The 17961-nt window shown below is 52.4% G+C and overlaps 1 protein-coding gene and 1 long non-coding RNA gene across 8 annotated transcripts in view; one reads left to right on the top strand and one right to left on the bottom strand.

Moving 5' to 3' along the window:
• The window catches only part of PTCH1 (patched 1), a 70598-nt gene extending 56066 nt beyond the window's left edge, over positions 1-14532 (bottom strand). For 2 of the 7 annotated variants that reach the window (XM_077904074.1, XM_077904064.1), the window contains exons 1-2: positions 6024-6218; positions 4179-4371 (exon numbers count right to left, since the gene is read on the bottom strand). In XM_077904074.1, coding sequence (XP_077760200.1) covers positions 4179-4371; positions 6024-6218 — 388 coding nt within the window. Of the gene's footprint in view, positions 1-3538; positions 3641-4178; positions 4372-4785; positions 4940-5061; positions 5292-6023; positions 6219-14401 lie in introns of those variants that run through there. The other 5 variants (XM_077904082.1, XM_077904111.1, XM_077904091.1 and 2 more) reach the window with 5 other exon arrangements.
• On the top strand, positions 8777-11451 carry LOC144317531 (uncharacterized). Its single transcript, XR_013383535.1, has 2 exons — positions 8777-8857; positions 9287-11451. It is a non-coding gene; the product is annotated as an uncharacterized LOC144317531 (long non-coding RNA).
• Positions 14533-17961: the final 3429 nt, after the last annotated feature.

Here is a 17961-nt window from a genome sequence, read left to right as displayed (position 1 = left end):
ATCCCAGGACTCTGGGATCCTACCCTGAGCCAAAGGCAGATGCTCAACTGCTGAGCCACCCAGGCGTCCCAGCAGAAATATTTTTAAGTAACAATTAGTTTCTCCCTGACCTTGCCATCACTGACGTGTATTTCAGGAACGGCAGATGTTCACCACACGATTCCACAGACTCTTGTACCCAACCTCATGACTCCAGTCACAAGTAAACTACATAGATGTTTTTGACTTGCAAATACTATAACCCTAAGACCTAGGGTAGCGCCTAACACATACATGGAGTTTCTTTCTCAAAAGAAACTGGTTGCTGTTGCAAAGATTCCAACAATCAGTGTATAAGAATCAAAGAATTCTTATCATCGATGTGATAAAAATAGAAGAGTCTTTCTTATCTAGCTTATGTTGGTCAGCACAGTGTGGCCAATGTATTCAAACTGTCTTATAAAGAGCCACATTTCCCCAGCATGTTGATGCATGAAAGTCAAATCAATGATGCAGCCTATCAAGTGGATCCACTTAATTTGCTAGCTACATTAAAAAGGTAACAATTATTTTGGCAAATACAAGGATATACACAGTAAGTCCATGTGGACACACAAACACAAAGGTAGGTGAAGATATATATATTGTTGAACAACACAGGCTTGAACTCTGTAGATCCACTTAAATGCAGATTTTTTTTTATACAGTATAGTACTGTCAATATATTTTTTCTGCTTCTGGATTTTTGCAATTATGTTTCCTTTCCCCTAGCTTACTCTAAGAATACAGTCTATGATACATATAACATATAAAATATGTGTTAACTCGCTATTTATTTTATCTGTAAGGCTTCTAGTCAACATAAGCTATTAAGTTTTTGGAGAATCAAAAGTTGTACATGTATTTTCAGCTGCACTGGGGTCAGTGGCACCCCAAACTTCTCAGTGTTCAAGAGTCAACTAGTATATATGTGTGCTTGTGTATAGGTATCTAGATATACCTATCTCCATTGGCCTTTGTATACTTCTATGTAGTTTGTGTGATATGCCTTTAAAAAAAAAAAAAAATCAAAGGAATAAGCATATTCCCAAACTGTCTCTGAGCATTCCTCTCCCCTTAAAATCTCTTATGTTTTCTCAGTCTGTTGCTTTTTAACTAGGGAAGTATGCAATCTCTATTCATTGGGTTTCTTTAGCGTAGCAACCTTGTTTATGCTCAGAACATTATTAAGAAAACAACCATCGAACAGACTTCTTTGCTGATTGTGATGAGGAATTTATCAAAGATTAAAGTACAAATTAACCTGTATTCCGAGTTGCTACTCATTTTACTCTGCTACAGTCTAGGACAGCAGGAAATTCCAACTCCTGAAAACATGTGCTTACACCACTTACTGTTGATATGAACACCAAGCCTACTACATCATAAATAAGACCTCCTCACTGTTACCTCTTCTTTGAATTTAAGTTAAAATTATGAAATGGTATAGCAGCCTCATCGGATCTCTTGTTGTGTTTACTTGGGTTTATGAAACTATGCTTCTTCTGCAGGGGAAGAAACTAGCACACAATGAATGATGAATGAGTGAATGAATGACAAATCAAGAGACCAAGTTGACTTATTAAGTCATTATGAGGCAAAGTAGACATTTAAAATGGAACAATACTTGTTATTACATGTAAAAACATCACATACACTATCACATTATAAAAGTAAGTATAATAATAGACAGCTACTCTATTGAGTTGTAAGGCATGTGATAATAGATAATGAACAGTAATGGTAGTTGAGCAACAAGTGATAGCATTAAGTAACATTTGGTTAAAGAACCAGTGGAACACGCTGAAGCTACCAAAACAGAAATGGGAAGAAAAATAGCTCAAAGGCCCAAAGTTGGCAAAATGAGTCCTGTTTGAAGCGTCAGTCACTCCTTCATACTCTCTCCCTAAGCTAGAGTTCAGGTGAGATTGCGACTTGATGGACTGATGGTGTTCTTCCTCCTTCCAGGGCTTGAATGAAACTAATGGTGTAAGGCAGAAACATGGTTGCTTCCAGAAATATACAATGTTGAGAAAATATATCACATCTTTTCTCTTTAACTTATTAAAGATCTACTGAAAAATCTTGCTCAAAACAGCACAGAATTATCTTTTGTCATCACCACTGATACCTAACAGACGTGTCAATCCGAGTGGTATAAAGTGAACAGACCAACAGAGCTGGGAGGCCCCCTCAGCTCACCTGGTTCTGTCCTAGAACCTCCAGTAGTTCCCCAGAGTCTGGTTAATCATAACATCTCTCAAGTACAGTCCTACCGTCCAGGGCACACTAGTCACACTGCACCTTACTCCCACTACACCAGGGGCCTTCTCCGCTGGGGCCTTTGCTTGACCCCCTGAGGCCTGCCCAGACATGCCTCCCTACCACTCTCTCCAGGCCATCCTAATTTGCCTCACCATTTCCAAAGAAGCTTATTTTTTCTTCCCATTTGACTTTCATGGCCAACTTCAACTGTGAGCCCAAATTTACTGCAAGCCCACCCAACTAATATTTCTAAGTGTGTGGATTTGTGTACAGAGAGCGTCTCACAGACTTCAATGACCCTTACAGGGTAGGTACTCTGTAAACTCGGTGCTAAGACATCCTAGGTGCTCAATAAAACCCTTCTTTTGCCTACTAACGACACCAAAGTGCTCAACTGAGGTAAATTACTACCCCCAAGGATTCAATACAAAGAATACTTTTGTATATATCACCAACCTATTTAAAGAAATAATATTTTCTGGTCTTAATTATTTGCACTATTAATTGTCACTTCTCAATTAAAGACTCCGCTATAAGGTTGCAAAACACCCAGAGCTGAATCTTCACAAACAAGGCAAAGTTACAATATTCTCTAGTTCTCCAACAGCATCCTGAAAGATCACTGACGTAATTACAAAATACAACTCTTAGGCTTCCAAATTTTGTTAGGCAGCTTTGGCTAGGAATGCTCCAGATATTCTGGTTCAAAACATCTACATAATTACCTCAATTCTTCCTTCCGAACCCACTGTGAGCGATATCCAAGGGCAGTATTTAGGGGTTAAAATGTTTCCAAAAAGCAAGACTGCTACTTTCCAGAAAAAGAATTTAAAAAACCACCACCCATAAAAAGAACCCAAAAAACAAAAACCCCCGCATCACCATAAGAATGTAAAACGTTCCCGTCTCAAGGGGGGAGGGGATCTATTTTGAATTTACAACTGATTGAAAAAAGAAAAAAAAAAAAAAAAAGGCTTTAAGAACCCCCAAAATGAGGAATCTGGATAAAAGACTGGTAGAAGGCCTTGTAGAGCTCCTGTGTGGCCCCTCCCTCCCAACCCGAGCTCTTAAAACACATTTCTTATCTCATGCTGCAAATCGCAGCCTTGCCCCGAAATCATTCCATTTAAAAAGCCCCCACCCTCGAGGAAACATTAATCTATTTTGCAAACATGCGTTCCAATCTATGCTTTCCTGTTTTTTTTTTTTTCAACTCTTTCCCTCCCCACCCCCCCCCCCCCGTTTTTTTTGGTACCTTGAGACAAATGTTTTTTTCCCCCAGAGTTGAAAGCTGTCCAAAAACAGGACCACACACGCCGCCGCCTCCGCAGGCCCGCGCTGCGCCCGCCCCCCGCCCTCCCCGAGCGGCGGCCGCCGGGGGCGCGCGCACTCCCTGCAGCCGAAGGGGTGGCCTCTCTCGGCCCCCCCACCTCTTTCTCTTTGGACGCGGTGGGTGGGGGCGGGGAAGGGCAGGGCGCCGAGGCCCCGAGCCAGGAGTCGGGAGGCCTTCCTCCGGCCGCGTCTCGGGCGCGGCGGCGGCGGGCGGCGGCGGCGGCGGGCCCCGGGGGCCCCCGGGCGCCCCCGGGCGCGGGCAGTGGTCTGTCCCGCGGAGGGGCCCCGCGCCCCCGCCGGCCCGCCCTCGCCGCTCGCTCTCACAACACCTAGCGAAACGCAGCGCCCCGAGTCGATTACAGCGCGGCCTTTGTCGGGCGGGCCTGGCTCCGGGCCAGGCGCCCAAACAATAAACAATTCCCCCTGGTGCGGGCAGGGGGTTCTCGTCGCCACAGCAAGGCCCTAGGTGTACGCTCGGCGAATATCTTTATCAGTTGGGAGGAGGATGGCGAAGGGGCCCGGGCGGGGGGGCGCGAGGGCGCCGCGGCGCGCTGGTCTCTTACCTTCCACCCACAGCTCCTCCACGTTGGTCTCGAGATTAGCTGCCTTTAATCCCACAGCGAAGGCCCCAAATATGAGGAGGCCCACAACCAAGAACTTGCCGCAGTTTTTTTGAATGTAACAACCCAGTTTAAATAGGAGTCTCTGAAACTTCGCTCTCAGCCACAGCGGCGCTTTCCGGCCAGTAGCTTTCCCCTGAGGACGAAGCAGAAGGAGGAGTGAGCGCCGGGGAGTCGCGGCCCGCGGTCCACGCCCGCCTGCGCCCCCGCCCGCCTGCGCCCCCGCCCGCGGACCCCGCGACGGCCGTGCGGAGGGGGTGCCCTGCGGCCTGGAGCCCAGGCCGGCCCGGTAACGCGAGCGGCGTGGGGAGGCCTGCGCAGGAAGCGGAGTCGGGCGGCAGCGTGGGAGCTGCGCCTCGGCGACAGCAGGGCGCCCCCACGCGCGACCCGCGCCGCATCCCCGGAGGTCTTGGGGGCGCGGGGGATGAGGGCCGCAAGAACAGAGGGAAGGGGGAGCCGAGGCAGGGAGGGCGGAAATCACTCCGCACGGGCAACGTTCACACCGGGGCTGGGACGGGAGGGGCCGCGCAACCCCTGCGGAGGAGCCCACCATTTAAGGACCAAGCCACGGTCGCTTCCCCGCGGGCCAGGCGCCATCCTTCACCGCCCGGGGTGCCCGGCGGGCTGGGGACTGGGGTTGGGAGCCGAGCGCACTCTGGGGACGCCGTCCGGCGGGCTCCCCGATCCTGCCCCCGCCCGAGGTGGTAGTAAGTGGGGACACACGTGGTGAGCGCGGCCGCCGGAGCTCACTCGCGACGCACTTCCCTAGCGTCGGGAGACGCAGTGTGAGCTGAATTAGGAAGTGGGGCAGCCATCTGCAACTTACGACAGTGTTTGTGATCGGAAGAGGGCAGCCACATGGATCTTTCCCTCCTCTCCCTTCCCATCTGGTTAAACGTAAAAAGTAGCCAAGCGCACGGGGGAAGGGCCCCGGCCGGCGCAGGCAGGGGTCCCGGCTGGGCTGCGGCTGATCCCGGCGGCGGCGTGATCTCGGCGCTGGCCGCTGCCCCGGCGGGCCCCCGTCTGGGTGCTCGCCTTCCCCGGATTCCACACATTGCAGCGAGCCTCGTAAACACAATGAACCCGGCCGCTTGGCAGACCCGCACCGCGGACTTAAGGTGGCAGTTTGTTTACAACTTTCCCTCTCCCCCCAGGCTCTGGGAAGAGGCGACTCAAAAACTGAAAAGGAAGAGGGGAGATGCCCTCTTCCAAGGATAATTTTTAAGGGGGCAGAGATTTCGTGCTCAACAAAAGCAAAACCGGCTGCCAAAAAAGGAAACCACCTTTATTTCGGCTCCCTCCCCCCCTTCCTCTCTCCGCCTCTCTCCACTCCGCCTCCCCCCTCCAAGATGTTAAGAAATGTGGCAGCATTACAGGGGTTTGGGTTGCAAATAGGGGCAGGGGCGCGGGAGCTGGGGTCTCCCGGGCCGGGGGCACCGGGCGCTGCCGCGCGGCGGCCGCCCTCGAGGTGGTCCGCGGTGGACCGCTTTCCAGTGCTCCGGAAAAGGCATGCCGGGGAGGGCGCGTGCACACGCGCGCGCACACACACACACACACACACACACACAGACACCCTCCACCCCCTGCGGACCTCAGACAGCCCTTTCCTCCCAGGACCAGAGGGAGGGTTTGAATTTTTCAATCCCCACTTGTCTGCTGCTTTTGCTGGAGAGGTGTGTGTGAGTGCTTGCGTGCGTGCGTGCGTGTGCGTGTGTGTGTGTGGCGGGGGCGATCCCAAAGAGGAAGAGGAGGGAAGAGTGGGAGGAGAGGAGAGAGTCTGAAATGCACCTTGGAAATCTGCTCCAGAGCGAAGGCGGCGTCGCAGTAGCTGGGCCGGTGCAGATAGTCCCGGTCCAGCGCGGCGCTGCGGCGCAGCCCCCCGGCCCGTCTGCGTCTCCCGCCGCCGGCCGGCCGGCCGGGGGCCCCGCTGCCGCCGCCACCGCCGCGGTCCTGGGGCTCCGCGGCGTTACCAGCCGAGGCCATGTTGCCGCCGCCGCCGCCGCCGCCGCCGCCGCCGCCGCCGCCGCGGGAACCGAGGCTTCCCGGACGGCCCGGCGCGCTGCTGCCGCCGCTGCGGGCTCCCGGCGCGCCCGGGCGCTCGGCCGGCGAGGACGCTGCTGGCCGCCGGCTGTTCGGGCTGGGGCTCCGGGTGACAGACCTGCCGCTGTCGCTGCCGCTGCTGCTGCTGCTGCTCACACGGCGGGGGCTGCTGCCGCTGCGGCCGCAGCCGCTGCCGGGGAGTCAGACCCTGCGCCTTCCATTGCCACATCGCGCGGGGGTCCCGAGGTCTCTGCGGCCGCCGCTGCCCACATCCAGTTCTCGGGAGGGCGGGAGCCGGCGCGCGGAGCCAGCCTGTCCTTCGGGCGCTCGCGCGGCGCTCCTCGAGATCCCCGACTCCCCCTGCCCGCCCCCCGCCCCGCGCCGCGACCCCTTCACTGCAGAAAGCGCCAGCAAATCCCTGCGGCTCCCGCCGGCCGCGCCGGCTCCCTCGGCGCCTCCCGGGTCGCGCGAGCGGCCGCGGAGGGTGAGCACGGAGCCACCGCCGCGCGGTCCGTGGGTGCCTGGCGGGTCTCAGCGCTGCCTGGCCGGGGCCGCCGCCGCCGCCGCTCCTGCCGCGGCGGGTGCTGCTGGCGGTGGCGGCTGCTGAAGCTGCTGCTCGGGCTGCTCGGGCTCTGGCTGCTGGGCTCGCGGTGGCTGTTCGGTCCCGGACTCTGCTTTCTCGTGCTCCTCGCCGACCCGCTGGACCATTCTGCCCCAGTGCAGCGCGCCTCTCTCGCTCCCGGGACCTGGGGACTCCGCTCTGTGTGTGTGCAGCGGGCAGCGGCCGCAGCAGCTCCTTGATTCAATAGATGAGATGGAAGAAGAAAAAAAAGAACTCTCTCCATTTGGAGAAAGAGGAGGAGGAGGGGAGGGGGTGGAGGGGGAGAGACCGAGCGAAAGAGAAAAAGGCTGGAGCTCCCGCCCCCGGGGCTGTCAGATGGCTTGGGTTTCTGCGACGCGATTGGCTCGCGGAGGGCAGAAATTACTCAGCAAACATGACTATTATTAGCTGCTTAGCAACAGCTCACCAAAGTAGAGAGACCACCCAGGTAGGCAACCCCAGTGTGTGCATCCCCGGCTTCGGGGGGAGCCTCCGAGAGCGCCAACCTTCTTGCATGCAATACTTCCATTAAGGAATGCTCCCCCTCCCTTTTCTTTCTTATTCCTTTTCTTTTCTACAGTGTCTTCTTTTTGTAAGACGCCTTTTGCGCGCGCGCACACACTCACACACACACACACACACACACACACACGAGCATTTGCCTCGCGATAGACAGGGGGGGAAATGTAATATTTTTTTAAGCGCTTAAACAATTTCTGAAATTCCTCAAAGAAAACCCTTTCAGAAGCACCTTGGCCTCCAGCTGCAGCAAACACTGGGAGGTCCGGCTTGAATTCCCAGGCCTGCACCAATAATGACAGGGTGGTGGATAGTGCGCCAGTGTGTGCCAGATTTTTTTTTTTTCTCCTCTTTTCTTTTTTAACTAAAGAGAAGACTTAGGCTCTCGCAGGGAACAACGCCTCGCATTAAGATAAACAAAATGGAAAGTTAAAGAGGAAAGTAAGGACGTTGAGAAAAGCCACCCTTTCTTAAAATCCTTCCCCCCCCACCCCAATACCCATGGCAGCACAGTCCCCGTTTGAAGGAGTCAGAGTTTTAAAAACGTGGAATCGAGACACTGAAGCAGAGGCGTTTTTATTTGAATCTTTAATATGACATATGTAAAAGAGAAACACAGAGTCCTTTTAACAGCCAGGAGCAAAGGAATTGTTTCATTGAGAAAAAAAAGAAAGTTTTCCTATTTGGGGTTCACTTGGACTCCCCCCTCATATCGCCCACATGTCCTTGTTTATTTAAAGTCCGTTTAAAACGTTTTGTTTTTTTTTTTTTTTCAAAAACTGGTACGCATCCTGTTATATTTAATAATAGCGTGACGTTGGGGAGAATAAAGGCTTTGATGTTGGATTCATTCGAAACAAATTGTGCGCTGATTGCGAGGACTTGTCAGGACACTGCGGCCAGTGTCACCGAGACATCCCAGGGATTCGCTTCCCGTTGGGGAAGAAAACACGCGACCCTCTGAAGTGGATCCTGGGGCCAGAGACGAATTAAACTCCCTACACAGTTCCGTTTTTTATTTAAATATCATAAAAATGATTAAGAGTGTAACTTGTTTTTCTTGTTTGCGGATTAAGTCCCTCCCTGAGACAAGGACCAGACCCCCACACTCTCGATTCTGTTTCGTTTTAGTATTTTTGCCTTTCTTTTTTAAAAACGTGGTTGAACTGCAGAGGGGAACCCGCGTCAGCCAGAAGCCGATTGCAGCCGTGAAATGGGGCAGTGTGGCTTTAAGATGCACACGGTGTGTGTTCATTGAAAAAAAAGAAGAAAGAAAGGAAAGAAAGAAACCCAGATGGAGGGAAAGGGGGAGGAGCAGAGAGCAGGCGGAGCCCACGCGCCCACGTGACCCAGGGCCGGGCCGGGGCGGTGCGCGGGGCGGCCGGAGGCCTGAGCGCGCGCGTCTGCGTCCGCCTGCGCGCACCCGAGCTCCGGGACTCCCCGCGCGGCCCCGGCGGAGCAGGTAGGGGAGTCGGTGCGCCTGGCTCGCGCCCGGCGGATTCTAAGGCTCCGGCGCGGCCTCCCAGGAACCCAGACACGGCTCGCGCCCCGCCGGCGCGGACCGACGTGCCGGACGCGCCGTAGTACATTCCTGAAGGCGGCCCGGCCCCCTTACGTTGCCCAATGTCCGCGCGGCCTCCTCGCGGCCGGCCAATGGCCGAGCGCACGGGTCCCTTCCCATTCAGCGGCCGGTGTACGCGGCCCCGGCCCGGGGGGACTGCGGCCCCGCGCGCAGGTCACTCGGGCGCCCACGCGGCTCCCGGGGGGGACTTGTCGGCCGCCCTCCCCGCCCTCTTCCTTCCTCTTTGGTGGCTTCCACCTCCCTCCTTCTTTCCGTCTCCCCTTTCCTTGCTCCTTCCTCTTCCACCCGTTTCTCTTCCTCTCGATCCAGCCGCACCACCTTCCTTCTAGCCTTATTCTCCTTCCTGGATTCAGCGGGAGGCCCTGTCTCCTGAACTCCAAGCCGGCGGAACGTGTGCAGCACCCCGGGCGAGGTCGGGTGCCCCGCAGGATAGAGACAAAGACGGTAGAGGTGTCTGAGGGTGTTTACGAGATCAAGAGGAGGACCGGAGGACCCGGCCAGCGCGGAAATTCAAAACTCGGAACTCCGAAGGAGCACGTGATGCCGTGCGCCGCTCTGGGAGGGCTGTTAAAGTCCAGAAGAGAAGGCAAGCACCGTGCAATTGAAGTGACACATTAATAAATAATATCGCGGGAAGATTGGGCTCGACACATAGCAAGTTTAATCTTGAAGCGATGTCCTGACCTTTATTATGTTTGATAAAGAACATAAAGTAGGAAAGGTGATTTATTCCAACTTTTCTTACTGAGCGGTTCTGCAGACGAAGTTTCAAGTCAAACTATTAAGTGCTTACCACTGGACATTTTTCAGAGAGTTGGGGGTTGTACCCCTGGTTTTACCTGTCTTTTTAATACTTGAGTCGTGCTGTCTAGCAAAGTAACCATGTAGTGATAGGTTGCTATGTTTGTCTTTTCAAATTCCTTTACAGCGTTTTGTTTGTTTGTTTGTTTGTTTTTTTACCAAACATTACTTGTGCCACCCAGTCTTTTATTTACAGCAATTTCAGTTTAGCTACTTGGATTATGGACTTCTAAAATGAAATGATAGGCTATGTACACATCATGGGTCCTTATTACTCTCTGCACGCAGCTGCCTATCCTCGTTCTGACTGCTGCACCATTTGAATGGCAAAGCTCTTCCACTCGGGCTCATTTCCCTCAGTTTGACTTAATTCCTAAACGTTTTGAACATTGATCTCCCGGGTTTTCAGCGCCCTCAGCCTCCTCACCCGCTGTTTGATAGGTTAACTTTTCAGCATCTCAGACAATAGTCCTTGCCTGTAAATTCTACCCATCGGTTCCAGGACGCAGTCCGCAGCCAGGGCTCTAACGAGCGCTATCTTAATCTCCCCACCCCCACCCACCGCTTCCCCTGTGGTCTGCTTTTTTCCTACACAGAGATGAATTACTTTGAGGATCTAATTGGCCTTGTTTCTGTAACGTTTTAAGAAAGGGAAGAGGAGCTAGTGTAAAAGCCTGCTCGACTTGGGTGGTCGGGGCTGAGGCTGGCCCCAATTTGCCTCATTGCTGATGCATGCGAGTGCGACATTCCCAGCGATAATGTTGTTCCTAATCAATCTGCCCTTATTTACATTTGTAAGCGTTGTCGGCTTTAATATGCATGCCCTGTGCAGGGGACCGCTGCGCCACACCGGGTTTGTTAACTTCAACTAACCATAAGAATTCTCCAGACCTGAGATGAGGCTGGCTGGAGGAGCCAGGCCTGTGAAGGTGTCTGCTGGGAACAGTCCCTTTAATGGCCTCTCTGGAGTGTGGCTCCCCTCCTGAGAGTTACCAAATAAGTGAGAGCTTGGGCCTTTTCAACCAGCAGGAGTTGCTGGCTCACTTTGGAGCAACAGTAGAGTGTTCTGTTTCCCCTTTCCAGGTAAAGGGGAATGCATCATCTCAATGCATCAATTGTCATTTAGGTCATCCCATTATGATCCAAGACTTCATAGGAATCTGTAGTTTTCAAACAGATTTCCTTAAACTTTTAAAATATGAATATGAAAAATATTTCCCCTTTTCTGCTCCAGTACTTCGAATCTGTGGCCACACTACATACATCTCAAAAATGACATCTGATTATCCAAGTGATAACACTGAAATGAAACATCCGCCCTTTGTATTCGGACATTCCATCGATAAGCAATTGTGGGAGCTGGACTTGGTTGGGTAACTAGAAACCATGGTGAGATTTAACTTTTCACTGGTTTCTCAGATCCAATGAAATGGGTCTTTAAGATCTAGTGTAATTTAGCTAATTTTTGCAGAGTAGAAATGAATAAAGGGGTAAATGTATTCGAGTAAGTTGACTCTGGGTCTTGTTATAATTTTGCCTGAGCTTAATAATTCTTTTCCATAAATGCAAAGAATTGCAAATGTTACATTAAGTCCCACAGTATGCCTGTTGAGAGGCTGCGATGGGGAGAGGAACTGGGGATTTGATGTAATATTCTATTTCTGGGTGGGGAGCCCAAGGTACAGGATGTGAGTGATGGGCCAGAGCTTGAGCACTTGAAAGCAGGTACTTTGACTCCGCTCAAGCCAGTATGCCACCATCCACCACATTTTCTTGGCTCCCTAAGAATGCCTTATTATTTTCTCATTGGCAGCTTTTGTATTTACTTAAAGGGGTGATGGTAGAAAATGAGTCTAAGAAGTTTCAGGGGGGAGGGGAAAAAAAAGATTCAGCAGCCACAGAATGAGAAACTCCAAAGCATGACTCTCCTCCCCTTCCCCTTCTACCTTCTGTTCCCTCCCCTATTCCTTCCTCTCCAGGACTGGAGGAAAGGGAACAGCTCTAGCCAACTTGTCAAAATAATGCTGCTAATTACCCCTGATCTCCTTTAATGGGAAGCTGCTCCCAATCCCACAAAGGAGTAAATGAGATGTCTACAGCACAAACCCAGGAGCACTGGCATTTTTTGAGCCAGCAGTGAGCTTAGGATGGGGGCAAAGGGTGGTAGAGGGGAGATGTCCAGAGTAGGTCCCAGAAATCTCCACATTTATTACTCCAGGTTCAAATACTAGCTTGAAAAGGAGAATTAGACTTTATGCGGTACCAAAACTTTTGGTCACCAAATACAGAGAAAATGTTCAGAGCCTACAATGAACTTGAAAGAAAACATAGCATTGATCCTTGTACTGATGTGCCCCCCCCCCCCCAAACCACATCTATCTCCAGTGGATAGAGATGTAGTCTGGAAAGACCCAGACTCTGAACATTTTTTTTTTCCCTTCATCTCTCTCTTGCCTCATCTCTATCTCCCCATCTAATATATCTATATCAAGCTTTGCATTTGGCAGAAGGCACACCATTCATTTTGGTGATCTCTGCCATTGGGTCTTGCAAGAAAAAGAAGCTGAGCAACATGATCCCTTTGACCCACTGCTGGAGCAACAAATTTATTAGAGATATAAGCATGAGAAATGAAAGGGAAGTAAAACAATTCCAGCTTATTGTGTGTCTTTCTTTCATACTGCTAATCCGGTTTACACATCACGCCTACATGTCTCAATAGGGCTTTATACACTGTGGCAGAGGCGGGAGAAAATAAAAGGTGTGTGTGTGTGAGAGAGAGAGGGAGGGAGGGAGAGAGGAGAGGAATGAGGATAAAAACAGGGAAGACAGATAGTTTAATCCATATTGATTTGCTTCATCAGTTTTTCTATCTGTAGAAAGTTGAAGACAATTTGTAAAAGCAGCCTCTCCCCCACCAACAAAATTATTCCAAATGGTGTGAACTCCTATTCAAATAGCTTGTTAGATTAGGACTAGATTATAACCAGAAATTAGATACACTTCTCACAGTGAGTTTGAAATGAAGCTAATACCCCAAATTGAGAATGGGCCTATTGGTGTCCACCTTGATTCAACATTTTAATATAAAAAGATATTGGACTCAAAGACATTTTACACAGCCTTGTGGAAGGAAGCTGGATGACAGCTGGAACACACACAAACTCGCAATTGAAAGCCCCTTGTTTTACAACATGGGTGCACAATGCACCTGAGGCAACAATTTATCCTGAGGTACCACCCAGAAATAATAAGTTACAGTAACAAAGGATGACACCAAAAAGCATTGTCTTTCTTTGTCAAGGCAATTAATTGCATGTTGAACAACTGGAGGAAGAAAGAATCGCACACAGAATGCTGAAAAAGGACTATTGTAGTTCAAGACCTCAGTTATACAATTATGAAATATGTAGGACCGCCCATTGTGAGTCTTTTTTGTTTATGTCTAGTTCTTTTAGATTTTCCCCTCCCCAGGGAGGAAAGAGGGTAAAAATGGAAGAAGATAGTCTTCTCTCCCAGGTCTAGGAAAAGGGAGGTCTCTGGGTGTCTTCCATAGAAAACAATCCATATGGCTCTTCTTAGGTGTTGGGCATGGAGGTCTGAACACTTGGGACTGATCGCTCAAGCACACCCTAGGAGTCACTTTTAACACGAACCTAAATATCTGGAGGCCTAACCCACGTCATCCCAGAGGTACAGTCTCTGAGGTCCTGTGGGCCCAGTGTTGGCATCGGGTCTAAAGGGGTTTGAATCAGCCTGCCCCGCCTCAGGACTCCCATGAGGCCACACTCGGCACCGGCTGGCCGCCGACCTCTTTAATGGGTGGCAGGCACCAGAACGCCCCACTGCGTGGGCGCAAGAGTCAACGCGTGCATCTCCCACCAGCGGCCCCTTCCTGAACCCAGAAAAGCACCTCTGGCCTCTTTTCCCACCAACGGCGGCGGGAGGGGGATGTGTGAGCGCTGGGTTTTTAAGGTGCTTCTCGGCCAGCCCTGGGCGTCGCGCTCCGGGCGTGCGGGTGCGGGTGCGGGTGCGGGAGCGCGTGCGGGAGCAGGAGCGCGCGCCCCTGCCCTCCAGCGGGGCTCCCCGGGCGCCCCCGAGAGCGCGGGGCTCGCTCCGGAGCGCGCTCCGGCCCGCACGCTCCCCGCGGTGCTGTCACTCTCCGCACCCGCCCTCCCAGCCCAGCTCTGCCTCCGCTGGCGAGTCGGGAGCCACCAGCAGGCTGCGGAGCGGAAGCCAAGGTGGCGACCCTTTCAAGCGTGAAAATGGGATCCCGGGCGACCCCCTCCGTGAGAACTCCCCCCGGAGCCATTCCCCGGCCGGGCCCGCCGCAGTTGGCCCCCTCCCCGCCCCGCGGGGCCGGCCTCGGGGAGGAGGGGGGCGGGGGCCCGCGACGAGCGAGCGAGCGAGCGTGGAGACCCGGCCGGCGCTCCCGCGCCCCGGCGGCGCACCCCCCGCCCCCAGCCCCGCGGCCCCGGCGCGCCGCCCGCCCCTCCCGCCCGGCCCCGGCCCCGGCCCCGGCCCTCCGTCCGCCGCGCGGGGCGCCCGGCCTCCCGCCCCCCAGCCCCGCGGCCCCGGGGCGCAGGCGGCGGCGGCGGCGGCGGCGGCGGCGGCTGCACTCACCATAGCCGGCCGTCAAGCCCTGCCCGGAGCGCGGGTGCCGATGGCGCGGACGCTGCGCTTGAGTTTCACATCAATTCCTTTTTCCCCCTCGCCCCCCTGTCCTGGTCCTGCGCTCCTCCGTCTTCTCCCCGTCTTCCCTCGTCTACCCCTAGCCTCGTCGCTGCGGGCCTCTTTGTCTTCCCTGTCGTCGTCTTTTTCTCCGTCTTCGTCTTCGTCTTCTCCTCCTCCTCCTCCGTCTTTACAAAAGGAACGGAAAGTGTAAAAACCTCGGCGCGCTGGGCCGCCGGAGGCTCTCGGCGGAGTGCAGCGCGGACTCACAATTACAAGCCTGTTTCTATTAAGCAGTTCCATGGCCCTCGGCGTGGGTGGTCTGCCGCGCCATAGGCAGGACCTGTCAGGGTCACGTGACGGATCCGAAAACTTTACCCCTTTACAATAAACTCAAGGAAAGCAAAGTAAACTCGAGGAACGTGCTATCAGCACTGCCCTCCTGGGTAAACAGGCGCTCCCCTCCCCGCCTTCCTGGGAGGCGCCGGGTCGCGCGAGCTCCGGCGAGCCCCGGCCCCCCTCCGCCCTGTCTGCGGGGGGCCGCGGGGCGGGGGGTCTCGGCGCGCCACCTCGCCTTCCCCACCTTGCGCGCTCGCACCGCCGCTCCCACCACATACGCGCGCGCACACGCACACGCACACGCACAGGCACACGCATCATTTGCTCACACCGAGCCACTTGCCCGAACCCGGGGGCGGGGGTCGCCTGGGGCGCGGGGAAGCCGCGCTGCAGCGTCCCTAGAGCTCCGAGAAACGCGGGGTGCCCCGAGCGCTGCGGAACACCACCACCTTGCCTGTCCTCAATTCTCAAAGCCCTTTCCTGCTCGCATTCCCACGGAAGCCCTGAGAAGCTGGGAGCATTCGGGTTGACAGGCCCCAGGCTGACGGGGAGGCAGGGAGCCAGGGAAGCCGGGCAGATAACAAGAGCCTCCCCGGGGAAATGTTCAGCGCACCGAGAAGTAAGTGGATTCGCGTCGTTTCTGTCCGAGGTCGCTGGGAAGCTGCTACTTCTGAAGAGACCAAGGTGGAGTCCCGTGGAAACCAAGATTGGTAGCTGGCTGAGGAATTACTAATTGATATTTGCTTTTTTCCCCTTCCAATTACTGTGGTTTTTGGGGTATGCCACCCAAATGCTCCCACCCACGCTGCCTTCCCAAATGTGGCAAGCTTGGGTGATGGGGTTAGACGGAAGTGCCTCCGTGCCCAAGGGCTGTTAGCCTCTTGCCCTAAATGGAAAGTCCTGTTCCGGAGAGACCCTGCTACAGTGTTGAACATTTTATCTGCTCAAACCTGCAGGGTAGACTTGTGTTTCACACACGGCTGAAAGGTGCTATTTTAAATGGTCCACATTATGAATATAGATGAATGACAGATGGGGGGAAAGTAAGATAATTTATTGAAAATATAAAGAGTTAACCGGCTGGTCTATAAATAAAGCCAGCCTTTCCTCACCTCCTCCTAGGTTGACAGTGTGATTAGGTGTGTGTGTGTGTGTGTGTGTGTGCACGCGCACGCACGTGTGTGATATTAAAACACACACACACAACCAACCTAGGAGTCACAGTTGGTCTCCCTTCCCCCAAAGGCGATATACCATTTTTAAATAAGGTTATTTCAGTTTCCAGAGTGCTTATGTTTGAGTTGCATTAAGTAATTAAGCATTGGAATGTTGGGCAGCCCTGTGAATTACGTAGGTCCAGAAAGTCATTTCATACCAATTGACTTTAGGAAAAAAATGTTCTTAAATGGATATTATCCACTTATTCAAGCTGAACATGGATTCTAAGAGTCATAATAATTGGAAAAATAAACCCATCAACATTTCTCTAAGAAACACTACCTTTTGGTGTCATATCAAAAGATCTATTCATACCCTGCTATAAACTTGGATGGGGTAAGGAAGAGGAAGGAAAAATACATCTCCAAATAGAGTAGTCTAGAATATGAAAGAGAAAGGGGAAGATAAGAAAAAAAGAGAAACTGCTTAGCAAAGGACATTAAAATGGCCCACAATAGCTTGTCGTAAGTATGCTGATTTTGCAGAGAAATTCCAGCATGCTTTGCTTTTCCTAATTAAAATGGCACCCCCAACCTCACCCTCTGCAAGCAAGCTTGAGCACAGGCTCCTCAAGTAGGTGGCCAAGGCTGATAATCAGGGGTGGATCCAGGTTTAGTATAGGCTTATGCAGTTTGGGAAGGGTAGGGGCTTCTTTAGGAACTCAAAATTACAAACGCAAAATAGTACTTGGCTGTGGAAGGGGTCTGTTCAGGCAAGAGCCCTGTAGCTGTGTGAGCTTCCTGTCCCCCTTAATGGTGCAGGACAGGAAGATTACAGAGCTAGCCAGATTTCGTGGGTTTTTTAATCCATTAGTTAAGACTGAATGTGTTCATATTATGTCCTATTTTAGTCAAATGCTTTATGACTGGGAGTGAAGACAGCTTGATCTGAGTGCAAGAAGTTGGAGTTGGCTAGTGGTGACGTAAAGAATCAGGGAGACCGCCTTTGGGGTTGGAACAAAGGTCAGCAAGGAGAACTCACTGGAAATCCTTTCTCTACCGACAAGAGCAGCCAGCCCGTCTTTTCCTTCCTCTGAAATCAGTCTTTGTGAATCGTCTCAGTGCTGTGCCTCTCTTCCCTCTAAGATGGTAGAAACGTTAAATCATCAACTGTGAGATATGTGTTCTGCAGGGCCCAGACCCCCATATGTTACCTTCTGGCATTTCTCTGAGACTCCCCACCAGGGCGGGCTCTTCCTCATCAAACAGCTGCTTCCACCCCTCTAAAGTTGCTTGTGCCCTTTCCTGCAAAACCCCCTCTGGCGCTGCCCAGTCTGATAACCGACTTGGCATGGAGGTGTCAATGACTGAGAGGCTTCCAGACCCAGAGCTCAGCTCTAGCCTGCTGGTCTGATAAGCCAATTGGCACCAAGGTGTTAATGGTCGACCAGGCTACTAGACAGTATTTTTGCAAGTTAACTTGGACTTGTGGAACCATACCCAGAGGAATAATTCTAAAGTTGGAGATTTCAGGGCATCAGGCAGGACTAGACGGAGCCATTAGAAACATACCAAAGGAGGGGACAGGAGAGGACTTTATGAAATGGCTTTGAAACAAATCACATGGGTATAATCGAGTCTGTGGCTGGGCAAGGTCATCCCTGGCTCTGTCTTTGTGAATATCTGTTGCTACTTGAGATACCGTTGTTACCCTTGTTACATACACACACACACACACACAGGGGCACATGCATGCACGTGGACACAGTCTTCATTCTGTGTTCCCCTCTTCCCTGGCTCCTGCTAAATATGGGTGCCAAACACTTTTACCCAGTCCCTCTCTCGGAGAAACTTCCAGCAACTGGAATACTTCAAATGAATAATTGAGGGTTCAGAAGAAACATTTGTCCACATCTAAGAAGCTATCCACCACTTGTACACACTCATCTTAGGTCAGCCATTCTTTGATCCTGGATCAGACGGATCAAGCTCTCATAAAAAGCAATTTTGTTCAGT

The sequence above is a fragment of the Canis aureus genome, chromosome 1 (assembly GCF_053574225.1).
Source record: "Canis aureus isolate CA01 chromosome 1, VMU_Caureus_v.1.0, whole genome shotgun sequence".
Taxonomy (NCBI): domain Eukaryota; kingdom Metazoa; phylum Chordata; class Mammalia; order Carnivora; family Canidae; genus Canis; species Canis aureus.
Note: the sequence above shows the minus strand (reverse complement) of the source record. Positions and strands in the feature narration are given on the sequence as shown.